The sequence below is a fragment of the Urocampus carinirostris genome, chromosome 3 (assembly GCF_059441175.1).
Source record: "Urocampus carinirostris isolate Australia breed hairy pipefish chromosome 3, RoL_Ucar_1.0, whole genome shotgun sequence".
NCBI lineage: Eukaryota > Metazoa > Chordata > Actinopteri > Syngnathiformes > Syngnathidae > Urocampus > Urocampus carinirostris.
The window spans coordinates 16270373-16291455 of record NC_142351.1 but is presented as its reverse complement, the minus strand read 5'-3'; the positions used below and the strand labels follow the sequence as shown (position 1 = coordinate 16291455).

The 21083-nt window shown below is 41.1% G+C and overlaps 1 protein-coding gene across 3 annotated transcripts in view; it reads right to left on the bottom strand.

Moving 5' to 3' along the window:
- Nucleotides 1–9055: 9055 nt before the first annotated feature.
- fgd (faciogenital dysplasia) overlaps nt 9056–21083 on the bottom strand; it is an 81420-nt gene continuing 69392 nt past the window's right edge. Inside the window, exons 13-19 of one of the 3 annotated variants that reach the window (XM_088330848.1) lie at nt 17326–17356; nt 15959–16066; nt 15421–15474; nt 15250–15351; nt 15042–15170; nt 12794–12934; nt 9056–10445 (exon numbers count right to left, since the gene is read on the bottom strand). In XM_088330848.1, coding sequence (XP_088186974.1) covers nt 10200–10445; nt 12794–12934; nt 15042–15170; nt 15250–15351; nt 15421–15474; nt 15959–16066; nt 17326–17356 — 811 coding nt within the window. In that variant the 3' untranslated portion in view covers nt 9056–10199. The remainder of the gene's footprint in view (nt 10446–12793; nt 12935–15041; nt 15171–15249; nt 15352–15420; nt 15475–15958; nt 16067–17325; nt 17357–21083) is intronic. The other 2 variants (XM_088330849.1, XM_088330850.1) reach the window with 2 other exon arrangements.

Here is a 21083-nt window from a genome sequence, read left to right as displayed (position 1 = left end):
TTCGAGAAGAGTGTGTTTTTGTGCAGTCGTTCAAAAAAAGGGTAAAACTTGAATTGTGGTAAGTTATGTGCAATGGTCTTACTATGTCCTGAAATACAAGTATTGAATCATTTTATGAAAAATGGATAATTGATAGAGTATGTAAGAAGATTTGCTGAAATGCGTTTGATATAGCCGCATATACAGTGTCAGTGAGGAAGATACTTGGCTTATTGCTCCAGCGAAGGTCGGGGGGTCCCGTCCCTGTGCGTTGAGCCGACCAGATGAACCAGGTTTTTCCAATGCTGGCGGTCTTGTGCCAGCTGTTCTGCATCCTCTACGGCAACTCCGTGTTGTTGGAGGTCGCCCGCAACGACGTCGAGCCATCGAGTGCGGGGTTTCCCTCGTGGTCGTCTCCAGCCTGCGGCCTTTGGATCAAACTGGAGAATGGCTCGTGTCGGATGGTCTGGTGGTAGACGAAGGACATGGCCAAACCAGCGGGTGCGGCGTTGTGCGACCAAGGAAGATGCTTGGGGCTGGCACGTGCGGGCTCTGAGCTCTTTATTGGAGACTCGCTGGGGCCACCTGATGTTCTCGATGGTTCTGAGAGCTCTGCTATCAAAACCATCGATTCTTGTGGCCAGGGTGTCGTTCAGGGGCCATGTTTCTGAGCCATAAAGCAGGATAGGGAGTACGGCGAGGTTGTAAATGCGGAGCTTCGTCTTGCGTGCGATGGTCTGGTGCCGCCAGAGTGGTTTCCAGAGAGACTGCAGAGCAGATGCTGCCAGGGCTCTTCTGCGGAGAATCTCTGGTTTTAGGTCCCCATTGTCTGTCACCATGGACCCCAGATATACAAAGCTCTTGACAGGCTCTACGATGTCGCTACCAATTTGGATGGGAGGTGGATCTGGTCCATCACCGACATACATGAACTTGGTTTTCGTCCAACTCACTTGCAGGCCAAGCCGCGCTGCCTCTTCGCTGTAAATGCCCAGAGCGTCTCTCAGCTGGCTGTAGGAAGTGCTGAGAATGATGGTGTCGTCAGCATACTCCAGGTCAGTAAGGTGGTAGTTGCCGAAAGACACTCCGGGGATGCGCTCACTAACCCTGAACATCAGATGGTCGATGATGCAATTAAAAAGGTCGGGAGCAGCCACGCAGCCTTGGCGAACGCCGCTGAAGATAGCAAACCAGTCGGAGTCAATGCCGTTGATACGGACACAGCTCTCTGCGTTGCTGTAGAGCAGCTTGAACAGGGCTATGATCTTGGGTGGTGCTCTGAGAGCTTGGAGGATGTGAAGAGTGGCAGACGGTGTCAAAGGCGGCCTTCAGATCAATGAATCCGATATATAGATGGCGATGTTTACGGAATTCACGGGTCTTTTCTATCAGCAAACGGACGGCAGAGATGTGGTCCGTTGTGGAGCGGTTGGGCATAAAGCCAGCCTGCTGGGGACGGCGGCAGCTTCTGATTGCTGGAAGGGCACGGCTGAGCAAGATCCTGGTAAAGACCTTGCCCGGGATGGAGAGTAAGGTTATGCCTCTGTGGTTTCCACAGACAAGCCTGTCGCCCTTGCATTTCCAAGGAAGATAACCACACATTAATATTTCTCAAGTTCTAACATTTGGGGGTCTCAAATTTTTCCTCTCCTCTGACAAAATCCCCCCCCAAAAAGCCTTTGAATGACAATGGATAATTTCTTTAACTTTTGTGTATCTTTCTGAACCAGTTAATTATTTCAACAAATTTAGACTTACTTACCATTTATTAAGCTCAAATGGTAGTTTTCTCCCAGGTCTGCGCGCACACACTGTAGCAGCCATCTTGGAACAGGCAGGTTTCTGTGCAGTCTATGATAAATGTTGAGTTGAGCTCCCTCCAATGAATTCCCATTGGTTTTCGGTCTCCAGCCACATCAGAACGTTTATCTAATCCTGACAGAACCACTTCTTGGTTATTTAGTCTGTGCTACTATGGGCCATTGTCCTGACAGATGGCCCAGTCACAGACTCCCATTCTCTACTAGACCAGCATTTTCAGAGCGAAGGCTGTGGACCAGAACATAGGGGGAAATCAAATCTGAACGATATGAGGGAGCAAGTCCATGCATGATTTTGTATACTACCAACAGAACCGTAAAATCACATCTTAAGATAACAGGGAGCCAATGCAGGTTAGCTAAAATCCGGGTAATGGGATCAAACTTTCTTGTCTTCGTTAAAAGCCTCGCTGTAGCATTTTGTACCAACTGAAGGCTCTTGATTTTGGACTTATGGAGAGTAGTGCATTACAGTAATCAAGATGGGAGGTAACAAAGGCATGAATTATGATCTCCACATCCGACTGAGACAACATTGGGCGAATTTTAGCAATGTTGCGAAGATGGGATAAAGCTGTTCTAGTAATATTCTTAACGTGTGTTTGGAAGGACAGGTCGGGGTCAAATGTGACACCTTAATTTTTAACAGTATCTCTGGGTGATATTACATTTGTCAATGTTCAGAGCAGTTTTTGAGAACAAGTCACGGCATTAAGAAGGACCAATAACTAAAATTTCAGTCTCCTCAGAGTTAAGGCGCAAGAAGTTGAGTGACATCCATTCTTTTATCTCATTTAGGCAGGCCTCCAAATTTCCACAGTTTAGTGTGGCAGATTCCTCCATCAGAAGATCTAGTTGACTGTCATCTGCGTACCAATGAAAGTTGATATTAAACTTATATGGAACCATGTAAATGCTGAAAAGAAGGGGCCCAAGTACTGAACCCTGCGGAACACCACAGATAACACTAAAGGGCTCAATTGACATTTCGCCATATTTAACACAATGCGTCCTGAGAGGTAGGATCTGAACCATAAGAGGACTGTTCCTGAGAGACCAATCCACTTTTCCAACCGTTCTAGTAAGATATTATGGTCCACAGTGTCAAAGGCAGCGCTAAGGTCCAGCAGCAGCAAGAGTGACAAAGCGCCGGAGTCCATTGCCAGTAGATCATTGGTTACCCTAATCAGTGCTGTCTCAGTAGAATGGTTAGCCCTGAATCCTGATTGCATAGATTCTAAAAGATTGTTCTCGGAAAGATGCTGTTTTTTCCCTAGATCTCCTGCAGTACATAGCCCTAGTCTCCCTCTCCCAAATACAGTGCAGTTGTGCACCAAAACACCCGCAAATTGCGGTCTTTATGCCTACCATAACAGTAATGAAGTTCGGGGAAGCATACATGCTTTTACAACTGGAAAGCCCTATTATGGTCCTTTCTGACCACATAACGTTCTCACTTGATTCCTCTAGATCAGGGATGTCAAACTCGTTTTAACTCGGGGGCTGCACGATAGAACAAACATTGTCTCAGGGGCCGGACTAGTACATTGAGGAAAAGAGAGAAAGAAATGAGAGAAAGAGGGACAGAAAAGGAGAGAGTGTGGGACAAGGAAAGCGAAACAGAGAAAGAGAGAGAAAGAGAGACAGAAAGAGGGATGAGTGAGAGAGAGAACGTGAGAAACAAAAGATAAAAAGAGAAATGGCGAGAGGAGCGAAAGAAAGCGAGAGAAAGAAATCCAAAGAGAAACAGAAAGAGAGGGAGAGAAAGAGGGAGAAAAAAAGAAGGGTAGAGAGAAGGGGAAAGCAAGAGAGAAAGAGAAATGAGTGAGAAAAGGAAAAAAGGAAGAGAGCAAAAGTAAAAAGACACAGAATGAAAGAGACAGAGGAACAAAAGAAGAGAAAGAGAGAGGTTGAGAAAGTGAAAGAGAGGAGAGAGTGAGAGAGAAATACAACTACAGCGTCTTTGCGAGAGGCACCTGGCTTTGGCAACATCAAGTGGACATATTTCAACTTGCAGCTCGTTTTTCTCTTGTGCTTCCCTCAGCGTTATCTTGCGGGCCGGATTCAATCCCTTAGCGGGCCGCCTGTTTGACACCACTGCTCTAGATCATCCAAATCGTCATGGACAAAATTAAAATGAGCCTTGATGTACACCGGTGTAAGGTAAACCTGTGCAATGCCTGATTTTGAACCACGAGGAGTACAGCTGTTTTTATGCGGCTTATGATTCCAAATGACTTCTCATTTGCAAAATGTAGATGGACTTTTTAAGAGACAGACGAATGGGTCTCTGTGGGCCAGATTTCTTGCCAAGTAGCAGATGCTCAGATACTTATTTGTAGCAGTGAAATGTTTTGTTAAATGACACATTTTCTGGACTTTTTATGACCATGCCTCTTCACAGTGAGAATGCACCTAAGAATAACATGTCAGACCCCTCAAACACTCCATCCACATGTATGAGAGCATTTCACTTGTCTATGGGTAAGAAATTGACATGTTTCTGAGAGCATTTCAGTACCGTTGATGAGCATCTCTTACCTGTCTTCATAAACCTAAATGTTTTAGTCACGTGTGTGAAAGTGTTTGACACATCTTCGAGATAACTTCACCGGTATGTGTGAAAGCATTTCAGTACTATTTATAGGCTTAACAGTTTGACAAGGGGGTGTGTAAGTGAGATGCATTTTAATGGAGGATGTAGATTGGATATGTGACAGGTTTTCAGTTCAGGTGAGAGGTCTTTGGGCGAAGACAGGCTGCTCGGGTGAAGCGACCTGCCCTGGTGGAGGTGGAACGGTAGCAGAAGCAGTAAGACGGCCCACAGTAAGGCGCCATCATCTATTACAGCCGATTTGATCAGTTTGCTCTCAAAATTGGCTCCCTGATCAGAGTGGATACGCCGGGGGAAACCGTAGACAAGAAAGAAATCCTGCCACAGACTTGTTTGGCGGTTTGATTCCTGCAAGGGAAGGCGTGCGCCATCTTGGAGAAATGATCAGTTACGACCAGAACATCTACAAACTTGTTCTCTTAGAATAGAAGAATAAAATTTAATTTTATTGTCATTCTTTGTGTCACGGCACCAATGTAACCGCGGTGTACCTGTCCCACCAAAGATCCACATTCACGCTGGACTGGATGATGAGGTTTTTATTACAGTGTCTGCAGATGAAATGAGTCACTACATTAGCTTCTCTGCTGGCTTTGATCTCTTTGATCTCATTGGCAGCTCGCTCTGTAGACTGCCCAAAGCATATCAAAGAGCTTTCTTTTCAATTTACATAAAATGCATTTTAGAATATCACAATACATTTTTACATCCATTTTAACAAGAGATCGTATTGTTTTTTTTTTAACGTTTACAATGAATTCAACATATTTTTCTTTAGTCTGAATTTTAACCAACATCATCCTTTTTATATATATATATATATGAGAAAATAGAAGTCCAAAAGTCTATACAGACCAACTCCATAGGCTCAGAGGTGACTATGTTCTTGAGTGGTGCACGGTTGTGTGGTTCCGGTGTTTTCCCTACTATACAACGCTGACAGGATTTAACATAGTTCACAACATCAGGTTCCATGCCATTCCAGAAGAATCGTTGCCTCACCAGAGACAAAGTACGGTTCTGGCCTTGGTGACCTGGATCCTGAGGGACGATAATGACGGATGAACAGAGACGATTATAATTTGTAATGAAAAGATGAGTGACACTTCACATAGATACATTATATTATGCTCACAGCAACAACACCTAACAGACAGACACTTGATGTTTGCACAACGCGGCGACACTTCACATAGACATGTGACTGGATGTGCCTCCAAATGTGGCAACTGCAACACCACAACACTGTTGCTTTTTGATGATAGATGGCAAAGTTCAGGAAGAATGCAGATGTCTACTGTGACAAAACATGCAGTGGTGGATGAGTTTGAATATAACGCCCTGTTACACATACAATAGCAGTTAACGTCGATAAGAACAACCAGTCAAGTGCACACCGGAACAAAACCTTTTACATACAGTAAAATTCGGACGATAAGGTGAGCCTGATTACAAGCCGCACCCAGTAGATTTTTAAAGGAAAAAACATTTTGTACAGACATAAGCCGCACCTGACTATAAGCCACATGTGCCCACATTGAAACATGAGATACAGTGGAACCTCGCTAGTTCGCGGTTCCACTTTGGCGGGTTCAGAGCTTCGCGGGTCTAAAAAATATACCTTACCTTCTTAATAAAAGCATTTATTGACTTGACGCCATTGGTGTGGACACTCTTATTGTGAAGGGGAGGGGGAGGCCCTGACACAATGCTTAGTCATGGTGAGTTACCGCTTTGCTCACCCCCCCTCCTTTAACTCCTCCCACCTCACCCCCTTCTTATGTGGCGGTTAGTTTATCATGGAGGAACTCGGCGACGCAACGTAAGTATATTCTCTTCTGTCACATTTCATCTCAAGTTTGACTTTTTTATACCAAAAGCGAGCAGTTGTTTGTACTACCTAAACACGGCTAATTGTGTGTGGTTTCGTGTATTTGTTGTAAAAGCCGTTCGATGCCGCTAGCTAAAGTATGTTGTTATTGTCAGAAGGTCGCTCTTTCACTTTCATTAAAATGAACACAGAAAATTTTTTTAACTGTTGTTTCCCAAAACGCTTCACAAACACTCATCAAATATCACATTTTCACTGTTTTTATTTTCAATATGTAACCGTGTTAACAAGTGAAAAAAACTGCGATGGCTGCATGTGGTTGAGAGCGGTTAATACAATTATACTGAATGGTTCGTAGTGGAAAGCTAAAACTAGGGATTCAAGATATGATTTCAAAATGTACTCATCGGAAAAACATCACGATTAGTATGAAAAAAGATACTTGAATATCATAAAGCCGGCGTAACTCACCAGTACGTCCCCTGGGCCGTCTTCAACTTTGTATGTCCGTGAAAATGGCTTTGTTCCATCAAGGACAATCTAAAGAATCCAACAGTGTGAAATATTTATTCTTAAACACGTGATAATGCCGACATAAACAGGAATCCCCTTAAACATTTCTGCTTCGTGGACATTGCATCTTGTAATCAGTTCGTATACATTATTTCCGTGTACCATTTGGACTTAATGTGTGCAAGAAATATATATATTTTTTTTCGATTGTGTTTTTTTTTTGTCAACTTGGTCTTAAATTAGTTTTCTAAAGGCATTAAAAAAAAGTCTTTAAAAGTCTTGAATTTAACTTGCCTTAAGCTGCAAGGCACTGAAGGCGCCTTTCATGGCTGACACTGCTATTGGTGTGTGTGTGAGTGCGTGTGAAGCACATTGTAAAGCGCTTTGGGAGGTCTTCAGCGCAATGATTTTTCATTTTAAATATTTTACTTATGTTAAAAAGTACTTAAATGAGAAATATATATGGCCAAAGATTTGTATGTGTATATTCTTCTTTTGATTACAATTATTTTTCAAAATACATCTTAGAACCAGACAAAATAAACTTAAAATAGTCAAAAAATAATAGTTGGAAGCAGTGTTCATCTTACCTCTGAAAAGTGACGGGACTCGCATGCACAAAAATCTATGGGTCCCAACAGATCTATGGGTCCGCAAAATTTAGTGCTATCGAGGTTGAAATTGTAAATCGGTGACAAATATATAATGGAAATCTATATATTCATTCAGTTTTAATCATCAAATTATTAATTCATTTTCTGCATCAAATTATTGTTGGTAATATACCGATTAAAGGGATAACCACAAACCTGTCTTTTTTTTTATTTTCTCCTTTTATACTTCCTTTTTTTCTTAACTTGTTTATACAACATAATTCGTAATACAATCATCAAAGCAAGTGAGCCGTTTGAGAGACGGCTCTTTTGAATGGGTTGAGCCAAAAAAGCCAGTTCTCTAAAAAAGGACGGACTTCTTTTCACTACACAACGAGATCTCGTTGGCCGAGATCGGCGTGCAGACGAAAACTCGAACCGCGAGACCAAAACCACAATGGCGGATCTGCCTGAAGGAAATCTTTGTTAAAAAAAAGGAATCGGGTAATAATGACAAATTTGTGGCAAAAAGGTTGCGTCCCGGGGACACACGTTGATTGGGGACTATGCGTCCCCAGCAAAAATGATGAATCTAGGACGCGGGCAAAAGAGAACACTGGTTGGAAGCATTATTGTGAAACGTGAACCTTAAAATCTCTATGTACAGTACAATGTATAAATGTTGTTTTCATGTGTTTATGGGAAAAAGACGCATGTATACAACACCATAGTATAAAATGCAAAATAAATCCCTATAAATGTGACTTACCTTTCTACACATGGAGGCAGATGCAAGTTTATGTCTTTCTCGTTGTCATCAAGTGTTTTGTAATGTGTGCACATCATTTTACCGACATGAGTTTGTTGGACAGTGCGATATAATTCCTTTGCCATATTGTCTGTTTATTGATGATATGCTTTATGGGTGACTTAACATGCAAGATGAAATCCAACAATTTTTGCTACTTTTCATCAAAGGCTGGTGCTTTTCGAAGGGCACAAAGGGAAAGGCTTAACAAAGTAACCGTACAGTTTTTCATCTTCACATTAGCAACTAGAGAAGGTAAAGTGTTGCGATACTGAGAGAATACACAAATTTGAAATATTGAGCCATGTGTACTATTCAAGATACCGAGGGGTTAAACTCATTCCTGGCTTGTGAAATATGAAGGAGAGGGTTTTGATTATAAACACATTATGGTATTAAATACTGAACTTGTAGACAAGAGTGTGCTGATGGATTTCTTATAGGAAGCTCAGGAGGCCAGCCACAAGTGTATACATACTTCAGTCTCTTAAAGGGACGGTGTGCGTTATTTAGTGCTTCCTGCTGGTAATAAAAAAAAAATGTTTTCATGAGAAAATAACAATCCACAAGGTTTTTATTCTATGCTCGTAGGGCGAGGAAATAGTGTTCATTTTACATGAGTTTCACCAAGAGGGAGCTGAGAAAATTGCCTGCCATTTTGCTGCTACGGGTACACTCACAAAGGCTAGGCGAAGAAATGCGTTTTGGTCCCCGAGTTCCCAGAGTTTGTATACTACCTTATGCTTTTTAGCATTCACTTTCAGTTGCACCACACCAGGCATGTAGTGTTGGATGGTTACACACAGCCTGCTGTAAATTTCTGCGTACGTTTATCCAAAGTTATATATATATATATATATATTTTTTTTTTAATTTGTTTTTATTTTTATTTTTTAAAAATAAATACAAACCAAATGCTTCTTCGTGCCACAAGAGGGCAGTAAAAGAGCTTTCATTCAGTCTGGCTTCATGTTAAAGACAATATTATGCATTATTTTCTTAGTTTCAGTAATGTCTGCCTTGTAGTTTGATCTTGGTTGATGTTATCGCCCATTCACTGCTAAAGCTCTTATTTTGTATTTTTATTTCAAAGTAATTGACAAATGAGGAAAGCATATTTCTTTCATATGTAATGTCAGTGGTGAGTTGGTTCAGATTTCAAAGTGTGATGGCGGCGTGCATGGACGCAGCGGCTCACAGCTCTTCAGATAATTTTTCTGCAATAATAGTTTGCAATTGTCTTTGATCTGTGCAGCCCTTTGAGACTCTTTGTGATTAAGGGCTATACAAATAATCATGACTTGACTTCACTCAATTAGGAAAATACACCAGTTAACGCAATGTCAAAACATGAATATCCCGTTTTCCCATTGTTTGTAAATAAATGTGTAATGCTTAAAAAATATCCCTTCTCATCCATGATTATAATATGGTAGTTCACCAAAATGGGCTGAATGATAAAGCATAACAATGAAAAACTACTATAAGCTGAACATTTTAAGTTGCCATTCGGTTAAGAACAGAAATTTTCAAGCCAAACTTGAGTTTGACATCCCTGCACTACAGCAATATCTCGTGGTCAAATAACACACACTGTCCCTTTAAGTTAAAACGTATTTTCTTTTTCTCACACTATAGAAGACACTGTACAATAACACCCAATGAACCGCCGCAGAGCACCAGTAACTGAGAGGTGGCACAGGTTTATGACATGAACATTCAAATGCTTCAGAGAAGAAGCAGACACAAAAACACGCACATCGTGGAAAAGCCTCAAAGACTTAATTCTTTGCAGCGCGCTGTAAATAATAAAACCCTGTACAAAGAATGTATTTTTAAAAGCAAGTGGGAATCTTCAGCGATAATACAATTAAAAGACGAGTCCATCGAAACCTCCTCGGGTGGCTGTCCAGAGGATGAGGCTGAAGTGGTGTACAGGAAAACTGCACAAAACCAAAAAAAGTGCCAAGGTAAGCTGATTCAAGTAACGTGTGCTCTTTAAACAGGGCACACACAAAAAACGAGGAGGGGCGTGCGTCCACTACTGGCTTTTCCTGTGTTCGGTCACATCGGTTGAAGTTTCTAGGACGCTTTCTCCACGAGCTGCTGCGGAGAGAAGCTCGGCCCACTTGGCCTGCAGTTCACCGTCGGGGGCGCTCAGGAGCAAAGTTTGATGATTATGACTCAGCCGGATCGCAAATTTCCCATCCTGCCTTTCGTGGGAGGACGATGACGGCGTGGTTACCTCGAATCCATTCAGAGGCAAGGCTCTTGCCCCCTTTAGGTCCTACAAGAATACATTGAATTTGTTAATACATGAATACCGTAATTTCCGGACTAATGAGCCTTGGCACGTGATGTCACGTTGCCTTCCCCGGAGGGACAGAAAAGCACCTGAGCGGACGGCAGTTGAGTCTAAAACAAATATCAATAACCACGACAGAAGAATATTACCATGACTCTTCAACTTCTCAACCCTGAAAAGACTGAAATGTTAATTACCGTATTTTCCGCACTATAAGGCGCACCAGGTAATACGGCACACCCCCCAAAAATAGTTTTTGGTCCTATATTTTCCATACATAAGGCGCACCGGATTATTAGGCGCTACAATGGGAACGTCGACAAAACAGTCAGATAGTTCAGTCAAACTTATTACCCCCTTTAACATTCAGAAAGCTTGCGAAGAAGCAAATATGTGTCTCAGACATGTACGGAAACAGTGTCTGTACGATGTCACCAATCACTCAAATGCATCGTTCCAAATATTATTCGCAAGGTTAAAGTCTTGGGATTCAAGAAATGCCAAACATTTCTTAGTTTCCATTTTATTTTTTGCTGGCAACTGTGTGGACAGCAAAGTAAGAATTTTATTGTGCAGGGAAACGGGGTTCTTTACTGTCCATATGACAATAAACACTTTGAATTGAATTTAGTTTAAAAATAGACTCATCACAAAAACATCAAGATCGTTCTAAAACAAGATACCGGGAAAATATAAAGCCGCATAGCTCACCTAAGTTCTCTTGCAGCCATCACGTTCAATAATGATACGTAGCCATGGTCTTCTTACAACCGTGAGTGTAGTAAATCCAGGAGAGTAAAATATTTACAAATACAGAAGAGTAAAAAATGTTTTCTCTATGCCGTAGTGCAACCCATCGTGTGATTCACATTCATCTTTTTCGGCAAATTGCAGGCTTTGTTTCACTCCTTTAGCCTATGCGAGCCTGTAAATGATAAAAAGGATCCGCCCCCTTTACCTCCGAATAACTTTAGCCAATAGTGACTGATTCAAATGATGATTGACACATTGGTTAGGAAATGAAACGCCGGTATATAAATCTTAGCATACACCGCGGACTACTTCCCCTTCGGGGGGAAAATCTAGTCGGCGGCCACTTGCCTTAGTTGCAGGACTTTGCGACTTAATATTGATCCATATATAAGGCCCACTGTATTATAAGGTGCGTGGTCAGCTTTTGAAAAAAAATAAAGGCTTTTAGGTGCGCCTTATAGTGCGCAAAATACGGTATTGGTCCATCTAAATGCCGTGACTTGTTCCCAAAAACTGCTCTGAATATTGACAAATGTAATAGCACCCATTGTGACTCAGTCAAAAATTTAGGTGTCATATTTGACCCGATCTGTCCTGAATATTACTAGAACAGTTTTTTTCCATCTTCGCAACATCGCTAAAATTCGCCCTATGCTGTCTCAGTCGGATGGGGGGATTATAATTCATGCGTTTGTTACCTCCCGTCTCGATTACTGTAAAGCAGGGCTAGGGAACCTATGGCTCGGGAGCCATATATGGCTCTTTTCATGAGTACGTATGGCTCCGAAATAAAATGTAACTATTGCACATCTCTCTGTGGCGTTCCAAAGTCAAGTGATTTCATCCCGATTTTGGTCCATATAAAGCTGAATCAACTTAATGCAGAAGTTTGATAAGAAACCATATAAACTGAAAAATAAAAACCCTGGCAAACAACTTTGATTGGGTGAGCAGTACAGGGCAAGGCATTTCCTTCTATCTCGCTCAGTGCACTCTACACCGAAAGTGAATATGACATTGTGCTTATCGTTTACAGTAATTTGCGACATTTTAACAAAAGAACTTTGCATGCACATTGTTTTGAAACCGTTATTAAGGACAAATTTAATGGGAAAAAATGGCCTCACCACTCTTAACTGAAGGTGGAAGACAAATTGTAAATGGCATTGATTTGGGACACAGGATTTGGCATTATTATCATTTCATACATTTCATTAAATCATCAAATGACACACAGTGAAATAAAATGTGCTGAAGAATTAGCTTTTGTCTAGAGAGCGTGTTTTGCAGTTTTTTTCAATTTTGTCTGAAATATATAATGTGGCTCTCTCAATTTCTTCTTAAAACATTTTTTGCTTTTATGGCTCTTTGGGTCAAAAAGGTTCCTGACCCCTGCTGTAAAGTATAAAGAGTTGTCTGCCCTGATGTCCGGTACATTTTTGTCATGAGTTTCAGACACTGCATTAAGTATGCCTCTTCAAATTAATTTGTCAATAGATGCATTCATCAAATTGATTTCTCGACCTCCGCAACATATGCTACAACGGCATCACGGTTGACCGTATGTGTGTACTTACCTGTCCACTACTCTGCATGTACAAGAGTAGCGGCTCAGACTTTGTGACGGCCAGCCACATCTTGGTCCAGCTCTTTCCTCTTTCCTGCACTTGAAGGTGGCCGCATAACAGACAGCTGTCTCCAGTTAATGATCCTTGTCTCTAAACAGAAGACACAATACCGGTTCAGTACAGGTACATTACATACTGCTCATAGGCCAGATCAGTCCCACAAATAGATTTAACACACAGTGTTGGGACTTCCGCGCTACAAAGGAATTGCTTTTCTCTGTAAGGAGTACTGCAGCGTGTTATTACAGTGAAAACTCGATAGTTTGCGGTTCCACTTTTGCGGGTACAGAGCTTCGCGGGTCTAAAAAATATACCTTACCTTCTCAATAAAAGCTTTTATTGACTTGAGCAAGCGCGAGCTTATGTCAACTGAGGACACGGTGTGGACACTCTTATTGTGAAGGGGAGGGGAAGGCCCTGACACAATGCTTAGTCATGGTGAGTTACCGCTTCCCTCCCCCCCCTCGACTCCTCCCACCTTACCCCCTTCTTATGTGGCGCTCAGTTTATCATGCAGGAACTCGGCGACGCGATGTAAGTATATTCTCTTCCGTCACATTTCATCTCAAGTTTGACTTTTTTATACCAAAAGCGAGCGGTTGTTTGTACTACCTAAACACGGCTAATTGTGTGTGGTTTTGTGTATTTGTTGTAAAAGCCGTTCGATGCCGCTAGCTAAAGTATGTTGTTATTGTCAGAAGGTCGCTCTTTCACTTTCATTAAAATGAACACAGACCATTTTTTAACTGTCGTTTCCCAAAACCCTTCACAAACCCTCATCAAATATCACATTTTCACTGTTTTTATTTTCAATATGTAACCGGTAGTGTTAACAAGCGAAATAAACTGCGATGGCTGCATGTGGTTGAGAGCGGTTAATACAATCATACTGAATGGTTCGTAGTGGTTTCGCCGCAGTCCTATTCCGTGTAAATTGATTATGTAAGACATGGCTACACTTGTGGGTCATGTTTTGGTACATTCAGTTCCAGTGTGAAGAGTTCTGGATGAGTCACCCAATAACTCCTTGCCATCATGCCAGCGATCACTTCTATTAACCGCGATAACCGAGGGATTACTGTAATACAATTTTTGTAACACCACCATCACTACTACTGTGTTATGCTGCTACTTGTTAAATACAGATAATCAGTAATAGCGTGTTCTAATTGCTAAATACTCACATTATCACATACAACCCTCGATCCATAAGCAACATTTTCTGAGAGGTGGGCCTAACTATATTTGCCTACAAAGTATAACTGAATACATTTATGGCAGCATTGTCTCAAGCACAGACTACAAGATTGCTGGATTTCTCCTCATGGAGATATTCTCCCTACTGCATATACTCGCAATCAAGTCGAATTTACTATACTATACTATGAACCAAAATCAGGGGCTCAGTGTATATGCCCATACCTGGTTGTTTGTCACTACTAGCGAAAAGTAGGCAGCACATAGTGAAGGAGGCATGGCTTATACAGGCGCAACAAACTAACAAAAAATTAATCGCCCAAATGTGAGCACGCAGTCAGGGAATTTACAGTAAATGTGTTCTGAATTTTTGCAGTACACCATGGCTGGAGAAAAAAAGGAAATGTTTTCTTCTATGGCAGACTCAAAGCTAAAAGTGACATTGGCAGCTGAAGCAACAAGAAACCTGGAAGCAGCAAGAAAGTTGGTGTGTATAAAAACAATGTCAAGACAATGGGAAAAGCATACATCATTGGAAATGGCACCTGAGTCAAAATGTGTGAAAGGTGGATCAAAACATGCACAGTACCAAGAACTGGAAAGAGGAGATCTTTAAGTGGCATGAAGCCCAGAGACAAAATGCGTATGGAGTGTCTCAGGCAAGCTCTCAAAATTGCACTAGCCAAGAATTATGGAGGGTTCCTCGCTTTCACAGTTCAGTGTACATATTTTAGTATGTGGCTATTCAAAGCAGCTAACAAGTATGTACAGTAATTTGTAACCCGATAGTTACTTAAAGAGTAGCACACTACTTTTTGGTTTTAGTATTCAGGGGGGTACCTGAATTACTTTTTAAATGAAGTAATTAGTAACTGTCAATAATTAGTGTTTTTCAGTGACGCACCCAAACTGACGAGAACAATCTGGAGTGCATGCAGGGATCTTCCTCACAACAAGAGAAAAATAATATCGCCTTTTATTTTTTTTATATGTGACTGACCTCCGGAGGCGCTTTCCTCTTCTGATCGCTCCCAGTAAGATTCTCCAGACTGAGGCTCGCATCAAAACACTCCGGGCACACCCGACTTGTTTTGTTGTCCAACGTTTTGGAGCACTTTCCACATATGGCCTGAGTACGACATTAACATGCTCGCTTAACGCTGGAATTCAAAGCACCAACATTGTTGAGTAGGTGGGTTAGTGCTCACCCCTCCGCAGGACTTGCAATGGTGTTTGCGCTTTGTGAAATTGAAACTGTCGTTGCAACCTTTACACGTCTGCTTCTCCTTGTCTTTCTTTTTTGAGCTCTTCTGTAAAGAAACACAATGTCAAGCCATAATCATTGAGTGTATCGTTGGAATAACGCTGTTATATTTCACCCTTTCATGCAGCCTTTCGCCGTCTGAGTCGAAAGATGTGTTGCACCAGAAACCCTGAGAAGAAATATCTGATCGTCATACGTTTCTTCTTGCAGTTATGCATGTCTATCACTAGATGTCAGCCTGACATAACAAAGGAAGACAATTTTGTCCAGATGCGCGCTACGCCCAACATCTTAAGTGGGTCAACGCAGATTGCAGATTTGTAAGAATATACTTTTGATTTAGGCCTTCCCTTGATGTTTATAAGCAAGTAGTCCCCGGTTGGAGACCGAGTGGAAACATGTTGGCCTGGAAAGGGATGGGCGCCACCAGGCTGTACTTTCCCAAGACACACTTACAGGAAATGGTGCCCCTACCCTAGTGGTTAAGGGATCCATCCAACCAACCAACCAACCGACCAGTGGGTAACAAGACCCTCTCAGGAAATACACATATCCTAAATGGTGGATGTGTCTATGATTCACATCAATTTTCAGAGAATTGTTCAAGTGAACAAAGGGCAGTTGATAGTATTGTGAATCATCAGCAGTCTCACCAGTGATTCCGGGGCGTGATCGTCCTCCCTATTGGAGAAGGAGCTGTTGAAGGCTTTATTGAACGTCTCGCTGTTTTGCTTGTGGCGATCAATTGTGGCCTGTATGACCTGAGAGTAAAAAAAAAACATTTGAAGTTTATCATGTTGAATGATGAGCAAAGTTCAAGACGTAACCTGAGGGGAATTGCATTAAATCAAGAAGACGGATTAAGCATGGCTTTATTATCTTGGCAGAATTTATCCTGGAGTCAATTGCATGAAAGCAGGTTAAATTTAGCCAGGTTCAGTTACTGTGGTGATTTATTCTTTCAAGCATGGATGGGGAACCTATGGCTCACGAGTCATATATGGCTCTTTTTATGAGTACATACGGCCTGGGGATGCAATTACCTGTATAAATGCAAATTGAAACTAACGTCACAATATAAAATAAAATACACTGTAAAATTAGATTAAATAGGTTTTGCTGAAATTTGTTTTAAAATATATGGTATGGCTCTCACATGGCTTTTATGTTCCTAATGTTGAGGTTTTGTTTTTTTCCTTGCCCTCATGTAGGTTTTAGATCAGGGAATGGTGTAATAATAGTCTGTACTAGTCATTGGTCTGTGCAGCCTTTTGAGATGTGGCACTCCGGGATAATTATATAATAATAATGTTAGGATAAATAGGCAAAAATGTGTCTTTGTTGAATTGGCTAGGGAATCGAACAGGGGTCTTGACAACTTCATAAATCATCAATAAAAGCTGTTGTTAAAAACTCTGACACTTTTCCGATCTACGATTATACAATCGAATTTGGAGGTCTATTTGAGGATGCCGTGAGCACGTTTTTATCCCAAATAGCTACAGCTGGCTTAACATAGCTGCTCGGCAAACGTGCAACCGATTAAGACAAAATGCGTAGGACGGACTAGATGCACTTATTCAGTGAGCCTGAATTTCTTTATTCTATGTTCAACAATACCCCCCGGCTAAGCCTGTCGGAGGAGGGAGTCTTGTCGTACATTAAAGCTTGCCCCCCTTCAAATCTTTTGTATGTTCAACCCTCAAGCCCCTTGGCCTCCTCATCAAGCTCACAAAAACTCATCCCAAGCTTTTCTCTGTCGTAATGAGCCAAATAAGCCTTGATAGTCCCCAATGTGGGTGGCCAGGAAATCTTCTCTAATTGCAGTTTCTAACGCAGATGAACTTTGAGAAGACCCTTTTATTTCCTGGCAAAACATTTCATCCGCCTCAGCGCCCCACTCAGAGATTATGCAACGCTGTTCACTGTCAGTTTGCATTGTTTATTTACACCCAATGTTTCGATGAGTTATTTTGCCATTAAACAGTACTGTAATGAGAGCAAAAACACAAACTCTTACCTGAATCCAATCTTCCTTCTCCTCAGCTGTCCTGTAAGATAAAATAATCATCAATTCACTCCAAATGCAGTATTGCTTCTTTTTCTATTTGATGTTGTTTCATCAAATTAAAGAGACACCGTGAAATATCTGAATATGAGCAGCTTTTTCCCAAGAGCCATCAGTACTCTCAACTTTAATTCAAAACATTCATGAACATAATGCATATGTAAAATTGTTTTGTACTACTGCTACTGTAAATGCTGCTGCATGCACAACTCCTCGGAAACTCAAACATATTTATTATATATCATAGATGTATACAGTGTCTGAAACTCATGACAAAAAGTTACCGGACACAGGGCAGACAACTCTGAAAAGTTGCCTGCCAGCGGCGCTCGAGTTCAAAGCACATGACGGCAGTAGCTCAGGAGGTAGAGCGCTCGTCTTGGGATCGAGGGATCCCAGTTCGAATCCCGGCTCGTCCGTGTTACGTGTCGAAGTGTCCTTGGGTAAGACACTGAACCCCTAATACCCCCAATATGCAGGTTAGCGCCTTACATGGCTGCAAGGCCGCTATTGGGAAATGTGGAGCACATTGTAAAGCGCTTTGGGAAGTCAGTGACTTGAAAAGCGCTATATAAATGCAGATCATTTCATTTCATTTCATTTCATGACGCAGCTTACAAGCTAAACGCAATCGAGCAGTCCGATAAAGAAGGAAATAGAGCTACTGCACGAAAACTTTACCTTGCGAGCGTGTTGCTAGCGTGTTTTTGAATAAGGGAGCGTGGGACGAAATCTATACAACAAAGTCTCTTTCCCATGCTAAAGGAGGACAACTTTGATGACTTCAGTTGTAGGGAGGAAGATGAGAACGGTTTACCGTGATTTCTACATGTACGGTATGTTTTTTTTTTTCTACAGACCCGTTAACTGTATTGCGAGCTTGTTGTTAGTAGCGTTTTGCTACCCTTCACAGGCACGGTTTGGGATGAAAGTTATAATATTATAATTAAAGCTTTGAAAACTCTCTCGGTGTACCGTCTTTCTTTGTAAATATGTGTAACCATGTATAATATGTATTTGCAACTGTATATTTTTGTAATGTATTCATTAGTTTTTTTTTTGGACAATTATTCTGATAAGTCTTGCACTGACCAATTAAAAAGAAGGGGCGTAACAGACGCGGGGGATGACGGGAAGTGAGTGTTTGTGGACACGGCAGACAATAGTGGATATATATTTTTCCCACCCTTACCTTTGGATATATACACTTTTTTTCCTTGGATTTTAACGGGTCTCGGACTCTGCAGGTCTGCATCAAATTTTAACTACCGGTATCATTTTACGTTATTTTGCCGGCTGTGGTAATTGAACTGTGTACTTTATGTTCAGTTAAAATCGCGGGACTCAAAGTAGGGTTTGGGTTAATTTTGTGATTGTTACATGTTTTAATGTGGGCGCGTGCGGCTTATATACAGGTGCGGCTTGTGTAAGTACAAAAGCGGTTATACTTTTAAAATGTGGTGGGTGCGGCTTATAATCAGGTGCGCTCTATAGTCCGGAATTTACGGTATTTATAACATTCATTGCATGTATATGACATCGCCATTAGTATGTACCTGTATTTACTCATCTTCAGGCAATGTGTGCGTTGCGTCGTCTGCTACAAGCCACGTGAACTCCTCTTTCCACGATGCTTTTAATGTACGTTTACGTTTTGTAGCGTCATACATTTTGTTAGCTTCTTTTGAATCCTTCTTCCTGGGCTGAGGTTTTGACTTAATTCCTAACCACTTATTCATTTTTCTTGTGTTCTCTGTGCGTCCACTATGGAAAACGATATGGAAATGCACGACCTTATAACGCTCGGGAAAGTCCGGAAGGACGAAGGTATACGATGCAGGCTTTTGACTGGCTGCTGAGTATGCAAATGGCCAAACGAACCGAAATTCCGAAATTTCCAAACGGAATAAAGATTTTGAAATCGGAATAAAGCAAACGTTTGATTTGAAAAAATAAAAACGAAAGATTTTTTTTTTCTTTCTTGAAAAAGTTGTCGGCCACCCGGGCAGAGACAATGTTTAAGTTGTACGCCCGACGTAAAAGATGCACGCCCCGGGCAGACGTTATTTCAGACACTGATGTGTATTTATATATATATATATATATATATATATATATATATATATATATATTTAATGTTTTATCTTTTTACACATTTTTTAACTTTTTACCTTCATCTTATTTTTGCACTGAAAAGAGAAATTCTCCAATTTTGTACTTCTGTATAATGACAATAAAGGCCATTCTATTCCATTCTATTCTATTCTGTTCCTATTTGTGGCTATTATAAGTAAATTTTTCAGAAAGCTAACCAGATTTAGGAAGTTGAAAATGTGTGAGGGCTGACTATTTAGCATGTCGTTCTTCGAACAGTCTTTAATAAGTTCAACTCTGTGAAAGGTCTGCAGTGCTTGGCGGTCAGCGTCCCAACCTCGTACCTCGCCTTTGCAGCATTTTCATTTACCTCGCAGGGTCTCGTGAAAAAGCGCTGCTGTGCCGTTAAAACAGCTTGCAGCTGCTTCACCTTTTCACGGTGTTCGTTTCCAGTTAGCTTTTTGTAGTCAGAATGTTTTTTCTTGGCTTCGAAAACATCCACATTCTTTGGCAAATTAGGCAGAGGCAGTTTTTTTGGAGTACGGTGAAAAAAATACTCAAATTTCCACATCTCCTGTTAGCAAACACAACCAAGTGCTACAAAGCACAAGTAAGAATACAAACTACTGATTCTCAAAGATATTCACCTATAGTGTCAGGTCCCTATAATGGAGCCTCATTTCATGTAAAATAAATGCAAATTTCTTGACCTGGGGGTATTTTAAAACTTTACATTTATAGGATAGGGCATGTATTTTTTGTTCATTATTCAAATCCAAATAGTTTTTTGGATTAAGTTTTTTCTTACCACTAGGAGGCACTAAATAACCCGCAATGCTCCTTTAAGTCAAGTCATGTTCATCAAGTTAGTTGATCTTAGATGAAAAGCTCATGCCAGCCAATCACATTCACACAGGAGGAAGTTAAACAAAGAAATAGAATACCCACAACATACTACATTGCTAGGCTACCTCATGTTGTGTTTTAGGGATCCAATTAGCTTACGTGATTAGAAATGGGGACCGATAATGTGGTTGCTACCTCAGCTGGTATCGGATGGGGTCACCCAATAAAAACTCAGATTGGGTTATTTTATGGACTCTACGTTTCCTTTTGCAGAGTTGTTCTCAGAACAGACATGCCGTGATAAATTGAAGTAGACTCTTTTACAGTAAGTTCGAAATCACTTAATACAGAGACACCTCTCTACTTTGCGCTTCGGTTATCCCTCGTTAGCTCCTTTGCGGAGTTTTAATTGAATTATATTTATTGTCATTGGTATCAAAGTATCGTTCATTCTGTTCAGGCAGAGATCACACAGTAAGTGATGCAAGGGGCAGATTGTGTGTTTGCGTTTGTATTGGGTGGGCGCGACTGTCTGCGTGCACGACTGTAATGGAAGGAGAAATAAAATATGGACAGAAAGAAAAGTGCTTTTACCAGCAACACTCTCTGAAAAACATGCAGTGGTGCGCAACAGATTCGCCTTCAGACGTCATCTGTAAACATAATCTCCCTCTGTCAGCTTATTATGCACACAAAATTTAGTTTTAAATAACATTTTAATCTTGCAGGGTAATCTTTATTTCAACTAAATGTATCTGTGATATGATTAC